Source organism: Phaethon lepturus, unplaced genomic scaffold (assembly GCF_000687285.1).
Source record: "Phaethon lepturus isolate BGI_N335 unplaced genomic scaffold, ASM68728v1 scaffold32018, whole genome shotgun sequence".
Taxonomy (NCBI): domain Eukaryota; kingdom Metazoa; phylum Chordata; class Aves; order Phaethontiformes; family Phaethontidae; genus Phaethon; species Phaethon lepturus.
The window spans coordinates 1,478-9,794 of NW_010556030.1; the positions used below are offsets into that span (position 1 = coordinate 1,478).

The 8,317-nt window shown below is 47.1% G+C and overlaps 1 protein-coding gene across 1 annotated transcript in view; it reads right to left on the reverse strand.

Moving 5' to 3' along the window:
• Window positions 1-8,021: 8,021 nt before the first annotated feature.
• FRS3 (fibroblast growth factor receptor substrate 3) overlaps window positions 8,022-8,317 on the reverse strand; it is a 5,415-nt gene continuing 5,119 nt past the window's right edge. The window contains exon 5 of the mRNA XM_010292354.1: window positions 8,022-8,317. This exon is cut by the window's right edge and continues 649 nt beyond it. Within this exon, the coding sequence (XP_010290656.1) occupies window positions 8,022-8,317 (296 nt within the window).

Here is an 8,317-nt window from a genome sequence, read left to right on the forward strand (position 1 = left end):
TAGCGGCTCTCGACAGCGCGTTTTCGTAGAAATGGGCTCTAAAGTAGGATCCAGCCTTTCTCATGACCCAAAGACCTCTCCTGCCTGCAGACACCACTCCCAGAGCCATCAGGAGAGAGAAACCTTTTCAAAGACATTGCCATCACCCTGAATTTCCTAGTCTGCTCTAGGCTCTGCTTTACCCACGGCAAAAACAGAGAGAAATGACTGGTCCCAACTCCAGGACAATTCACCACACCGGTTCCTGCATCTCTGCCCCAGACACAAGCTATTGCTACTTACGTCAACAAATGGTAGCATAAAACTTAATAAACATGAATATGGGACTGACAGGAGCTTCCCCGGGTCATTAAAGCTCTCGCAAGCACCATGTCAGCTAAAACCCTTCCCGAAGGGGCCAAATCCCATCTGAGTTAATGCTCTCCCCCTTCAACATTTGAACAGTCTTGCTTTATGCGATTAATTTAAAATAGCTATATAGACTCTGCCTGGAGCACAACTGCTCTCTGCTTGGGTTCTCCAACCAAGAGAAGCTGTTGGTGGAAGCATACCGCACGATGGGATGTGTGGGTCCAAAGCAGCTGTGTTTATGAACTGCACACACATCCTTTACTCAGTGCTGTACGAGCTGGTTTTAGTGTTTTATTTCCAAAACAGAGGTTATAGTACACAGACGAGCAGCTTCCATCCATACTAAAATAAATATTCCTCTTTTCCTAGGCAAGCATGGGAACGGCTCCTGAAATAAACTGTTGGGCTCTAGGTCGAACATTTAACTTCCCAAGCCAGGGTGAGGATCAGCCGCTTCATGATGCTCTTCTCTTGCGGGCAGTTTCTGAAGAGACCTCCAGTGACCCTGCTCGGTCCCAGCCCCCAAGCTGATGCTAGAGCTCTACACCACCTCCTTATAGACTCCAAAACAGTCCCCACATCCCTGCATCAGTGTCCACTCACGTATCTGAAGTTTACAAATGCAGCCATCACAAGAGATTTTCCCACTATGCTAAGGACGATCCTGAAAACCCCAAGTCAAATACCAATGGCAAATGCCATGCTATTTTCAACTTCTTTGTGATAGGGCTATCAAAGCCTTCTCAGAGAGAGAGATGAAAAATGTTTCATTATGTTTTCCTGGGATAGGATGGAAAGAATAACATGGGTTTATCAGCAGTTGTGTTATCTCCTCTGTTTCCCTTCCAGTTCTTATCTCCAGCATTTTAGAAAGTCATGGGACGACCCTGAAGGATAGATACACACGGATTTGGGTTGGAAAGACACCACGTATCTTGAAGGCATGCTCATTTAGGAAGGCACAGATGGCCCTATGTGAGGGCCGTGCTTAAGTCGATTCCTGTGGGGGAAGAGTTTTCAGGGGGAGTTTTTTATAAGCCAAGGAATTGAACTGTGCAGTTACCACACAATTAGCTCTTATTTGCTGTAGAGTTCGGAAAAACAAGCAAACCAGCTCTTTGCACAGAGCGATGGCAGAGAACTTAGGGAAAGGCCCTGTGCCTAGAGCAGATCAGCATGGCCAGGAAGAGTGAAGCCACTTCTTGTTCAACACTGGCAAACACACCTCATTCCCACCAGCCCCCAAATTTCACCACTATGAACTATTAGCTTAAATCCCCCATGGTGGAAGCAGCACATCTTAAGGGGTAGGTACTCCAGAGACCGTGAATATTCTTGCTATCTTCAACCTACATTCATAGCACATCAATTTCCAAGGCAACTTCATGATTTCTTCCTGATGCCCAGCTCAATGGAATCTGGTCTACACCCTCACAATCAATTTTTGGCGATGGCTCTGCCCCAAAGAGAGACACCACGAAAGAGTCAGTGGCTTCAGAGCCTCAGCTCCTGTATCACACAGGCCAGAGAACCTGATCCAAACATTTCTGCACAGACTTCAGCATCCAGCTCAAACAAGCAGCACGTGGAACTGTCCTGCAAAGATATCCCCATGGGTCACCAGCCAACAGAGAGGTTGTGCACACACATCTCTCATTGCTTTTTTTAAGCCTATTGCAGCGAGACTATAGGTGTTGCCTTCCGGGTGGAAGACAGCAACCATTGCTCCAGGTAGAATACATAAGGACAAAGACATTATTCCTTCAGGGAAGGGAGACCTGGAAAACAAAGGTTGCAAGAAGTCCAGCTTGAATTGCGTGAAGACAACAGGTGATTGCTGGCCTGGCTTTCAGTTTTAAATAAAAAGTATTGTTCACTTTGAAATGTGACAGTTGTCTCTTTGCACCACACACAAAAGACAGGACCACTGGATAGTCATCATATTCCATTTATTCTGTATACATTCGTAGTGCACATTAATGTAAGACATGAGCACTCCTCAGGTCACATAGCACTGCTGCTGTTCTTCACCTGTAAGGTTACACCGGGAGGAGATATAAAGAGGGACTGAATGGATATCCATAGAAATAACCTGAAGAAGCAATTACACGGCAAGATCAACCCCCCTGGTCAGAGCAACTGAATCCCCGGTGGCCAGAGCCCCGAAGCACCTTTGTTTTTCTGCCGTATCAGACATGTTCAGATCAGAGACACCAGTACAAGTAACAACAAGGAGAATCGCAGGAGAAGAGCTTGAGATAACACAGATGCATCTGGGCCTTTCAACTCTAAAATCACATTCACTTATGGAAGAAAAACAAATTAGATCCTTTCTTTACAGTTAGCCTTTTCCATACCCTGGCCTGTAATTGCCAACTTCAAAGCTCCCAGGATTTCCACTAATGTATTCATCTTTGGTCCTGTTTGGTAACAGGAATCTAAAACCTGTTCTGCTGCCTGTGCACAGCATTTCAAGATGAGCCAAGTTTGGGGGAAAGACAAATTTCCCAGCAAGACTGACAGCAGCCCTCCCAGAAGCTGAATTTAGGCAATGCGTTCATTAACGATTATTCGTTAATGATACTTCACAGTCAAGATACTGCCTGAGAGGGCTGAGCAGCATCACACAGAGGGACAGAGGAAAGACTTTGGAAGAAAACGGCTGAGAGAACAGACAGCTGTAATACCAAGCCCTGGTTTGGTTTTTCTCCCAGTGACAGCATGGCTTAGGCAATAAAAATAACAATATTTCAGTAATAATTAACACATTCAAGTCTCTCTGCAGAAATACGGGTCCTTTAACCCTCACAATCCAGCCTCTCCTTTGCCATGTTCTCCCTATAAGGCAGGTACAGCTCACAGATATTCCAACCTCCTTCCCCTGGGGAAAAGCAGGCACATAAAATGGGTGAAAAGAAAAAACAAATCAAAAAATCCTCCCGTGATAAAAGACAACTGGGTGCCAGGAGAAGCTATATTCCTACCAACAGGTTCTTGGGAAAGGGAAGGGTAAAGGACCTATTTATGGATTCACCAGGGAAGAAGTACCAGGGGAAGAAGTCTTATTGATTAACTTAAAACTCAAACAAGAGCCACTGAAAAACATTTAAGACAGTTAAATTCTCTCTGCATAGCACATGGCTACTTACCAAGTCAGTCTCGCAAGCAAAGGAGCCCAGCGAAGATGCAATACAGTCCCCACCGGGGGCTACACAAACCTGCTCCACAGCGAAGTACATAAACCAACAGCTAAGCTCATGCTGCCAGGTCTTAGCCCAAGCCTGCTTCATTTTGCTGCCTAAACTTTTTTTTCAGAGCCAAAGTCTAAGCAAACGCAATAGTTGACTGAACACAGCTCCTTCTTCCAAGTTCCCAATTCACAGACAAAACATCGAGGCAAACCATCGATGCTTGCAGAAGCAAGCCTGGGAGAGCAAGAGGTCTCACAGCTTCAACTCGGCTTCAGGGACTAACTCCAGGGCAGATTTCAGATGGACACGTGCTCATTCGCTTACTCCTGCTCACCTGTGTAGCATCTGTTGGATGCACAGAGCCCTGGTTGAATCCTTTTAACTCAAAACCAGATTTATGGATGCAGCCACAAAGAATGAGGTATTCTGCTCTATGGAGGCGATCTTTGTTGGGGGAGATACTCCATGGTTGAAGGGATAGGAGTTGTTGGGTATCCCTAGTTTAGTTTCCCATCCAAGTAAGCATGCACATGTATATTAGTATGTACCCATCAGGCAAGTCCAGCAAACCTGCATCTAAGGCTCAAAGTAAAATCTAGAAGATCCACCTTTACAAGGTGCTGTAAAGATACAACATATTGCATAAGCATAATTTTGAACCAAAACAAAACAAGGAAAGACTCCAGGGAGTTATCAGAAGGGGTCCCCCCCTGCCCATCATCCAAATCAAAGAACTGAAGGAATGAGAAAATACGAACTCAGATGGCCTCATCTTTCAACCCAACATTGGTTTCTCCTCTGAAACCATTTTAAGCGTGGCCACTAGAGGAAGCTGCGACCCTGGTGAGCACCGCTCGGGCTGTAACACAGGGAGAAAGCCAAAATAGTGACCGCATTTCTGCTCCCAGTGCTCCAAGAACCACCGCCTCAGTGTTCAAACGTGACTCCGGTCTTTCCTTGCACTTTCACACCACCTGAAAAATCGAATATTAAGAAATTCTCAGAGTCCTGTCTTCTTAATGTGGACATTGCTCTTGTGAAGTTTTCCAGAAAAGCAAAAAAGCGAGAAAATCACCAGGACCTGAACCCAATGGGCACCCTGAAAGCCATAAATTACAACTGGTTTCCTGGCTGCCTGCACGGCTTTTCCCATTTAAATGCTTAAACATTATACAAACCCACTGCAAACAATGAGCTGTGACGGGCTTTTCACTCCCAAAGCTTGCAATACTACCCGAGCGAAGCCTGCTGAGCCAGCAGTGCTGCTCCCCGGCCCAGGGAGGACACAACAGGATGTAAAGCAGAGGACGGTGCAGCACGGCACCCACCAGATCACTGTGCGCTGAAAGCAGCAGATGCAGCCAGCAGCAGCTCTACGTTTTCCCATCTTTGCTTTAAGAGCATCTTTGCTTTTTCTCATCTTTAAGGTCAAGAAAATTTGTCTTCTCCTTCCTTGAATAGGTGCAGCATCCTCCACTATAAGTGGGATAAGGGGTGCCATCAAGGAACAATAATAACATATCTGCTCTGTGCACATACAGCTACGGCATGGCCGTCTCCTTGGCACTGCTGCTTTCAGCGTCCTTGGGAGGTACGGGAGCGTCCGGTTCGCCAAAGATGAAAGGGAGGCACAAGTCGGACAACCCGGTTTGTCTGGAGCACGTGGAAGTCAGCCGTTGAAAAGGTCAAAGCCAGCCTTCCCAAGGCAAAGCTAATTTAGAGCCACCTAAATGGGATTGCAGCCGGGGCTCGCTGGGAGCCCAGCCTTTCTGAGGAACCACCAGCACCGGGGTCCTTTCCCTGATCCCTGGAGCTCACAACTCTACAGACCCTCACAGCAGCCTCATCCCAGCCGATGGAGACACGCAGCCAGGCTGGTGGCCGCAGGGAGCACCCAAGAAGCAGCCCCAGGCCTCACCTGCGTTCTCCCAAGACACAAGCTGCCACCCAACAGCATCTTCCCTGGCCTTTAAGCAACCTGCAAACCTTCTGTGCGGGTGTGAAAGGGCCCTGACATTTTCCTCCACGTAAATGTAAAACATTTCATCCTTTTTTCCCCTTTCTGAGGGGAAGAGGGGAGTAAGTATTTTGCATTCCTCAGCTCAGACACTGGAAAGGCAGGTTCATACAGAGGCTCCCAGAGCACTGCCCTGTGCTGCTATGTGGGAGTTGCTAGTGCTGTCCCAGAGGGTGACACTTACAGCTTAGAAACTCTTTATTTAAATAGTTTATTTAAAGCATAATGCAGTTAACTTTCTTTTCATATATATATATATAAACAATTTATTCTCTCCCTTCCCTAAATGAAAGCTACATTTAGGGGGATACACTATTTTTTTTTTCCCCCTTCAAATAAAGCCATTTGTTATACATATAAAAATATATTACTTGGGTTTCCTTTCAGTTACAGATTACGCAAGGGTTGGAGTGGAGAAAAGAATGGAAGACAAGCACAAAACTTCCACCCCCCCCACCCCCCACCCCTGAAAAAAAACCCACAAAGAAACAATTAATTTAAGCACGTGGTCCACTTTGAATTTATAGTGCAACAGCAAGCCAAGAAATGCACGTTCTGCCAACACAGGCATGGCATTACTCATACTTTTATCACTTTTTCTGAACTGCATGGCACGTGTCCTTGCTCCCAAAAGGGTCACATTTCAATATGACATTACAGCACCAAAACCAAGAAGGCTGAACTTCAAAAAACTGGAAATCAAGTTTCTGGACCTCAGAAGCAGGCTGCAGCTGGACGATTGGGTTCTCTCCTCCTTCACACCGGAGGCTCACTGACTTCAATAATAGGAAAACATTAGGGACAAGGAGAACACAGCAAGGTTTGGCAACGTTTCTGCTGGCAGTGGGACACCCTGCAGAGCACTGGATCTCTCAATTCCTATCCCAGGGAGGAAGATGAAGAATAGACAGCGGAAAGGTAGGAGTCCAGAGTAACCCAGAGCACTTCTGTCTCATTGAAACAGCTTATAATGGCAAAGAGTAATCCAGGGAGGGATTAAGCTGCAGCGTGTCACCATGCGGAGAGGGGTGGAAGAACATCCTGCAACAGGAGAGGAGCAGAGACCCTACACAGGACCCCACATGGAGGCCTGACAGCTCAGCTTAGACTCAGCCCTGGTGTCAAGAGAAAAATCCACATTAAAGGCCACAAATTTACCCGAGAGCCGAAATTTAGCCCTTCCAAGTCCATAGTTGTAGGAAACAAAAACTGCACATTCACTCAAAACACTAATCAAATATTTCTCATGGACCCAGCCAGGCATGTGGGTGTAGGCAATGACTTTGATACAACTCCAAGCTCGGCTGCCTGGCAGCTCTGCTCACACCCCCATGTCTCCTGTACCATTTCCCTCCCACCCACCCTGTGACAGTCAGTCCCTGCTAAAAAAATTTTTGATTCACAGATGCTCTTTTCCCCAACTGCAGCTCACCAAAGCCAAGAACCTCTTCTGAGATCTGTCCCCCAGACAGATAGGGTGAGCCACAGCGAGTACATGTTTCATATTGGCACTGGTTTTGGCAATTACCACTGGGATGCAAAAGAACATTTAATAAATAAGTAAACAAATAAATAAATCAACAACACTTCTGAACAGCCACCAAAAAGAATCCTTAAAAAGCAAAACAGAGTACAGTACAATTGGAGTTTTCTATATCAAACCTCTCTCATAGTTGCAGTCTTCCCCTCCTCTTTTGAAGTGGGGTCTCTTCAGGAAATCAGGTTTATGTGATCACAGTGCCTGTGCCCATGGCTGTCTGTCCTCTATTAATTTTTAGAATTGCCCAATTTAAATTGAATCTGAGAAAGGGACAGAAGTATAAAAAGCTTCTACAAGCTGCAAGAAAATAGGTAATAGTGCAGAGGGGAGAAAGAAGTGAGTTGAGGAGGGAAAGACTGCAGCATGAGCTCCCACCTCACCAGGGACCAGTGAAACCACAAGGCAAAGCCTGACTTTGGAGTAGCCCGGCTGCAGAGCTCGCCTGGAGTCATAAGGCATGAAATCCACAGGAAACGGGCTTGATTTGCAGTGGAGCTCCTAAAGCAACTCGCTTTTGGAAACATGCCTCCACCATGCTACTGCCCTGCCTCTGCAGCCAGGCTGTTGGCACTGCTGACGGAGCTGCCAGGCAATAAGTAGAGCTAACGCGATTTGAGGCTGTAGCCACACGGTGCTGGTACTATTGCTGGCACCTTCTGCCCTTCTCGCCAAAAATTTAACCTTCCGACAGCGTCGTCAAGTGTCCCACAAGGCTTTAACAATGAACTACATGGGAGAAATGGAGGGGGGAAGATGGACAGACAGACTAGGCTTAACATCAGCTGTAGGAGCCATCCCATGACACCAGGTAATGGGGTAAACAGGGAAGCAGAAGGCAATGGCAAATGGAAATCACACCGGGCAATACACTGAAGGGCAGGTACCGAAGCCACGACACAGTGCTTGCACTTGGCGTTCCCCCTTACAGAGGCAGGTCAGTGCTGTTATGTCGAGTTTTCCGCGAAGTCCCATCATCTCTCGGCAGGGCCCTTTGCAAACTGGACATAGCTGCTGTCTTTTTTAGGTCAATGACCGCGTAGGAGTCCGTCCGGCGGGCTTCGTGAGTGGCAGGAGGTGGGACACAGGGGACTGGTGGGTTCTGATGACCCTTGCGCGGCTCAGCCTCCAGCTCCACCTGGATGTAGTTGAGTTGCCGCGGTTGCTCTGGACAGGGCCGAGGGAAGTCGAAGCTGAAGACGCTGGGCACGCAGCTGCGAA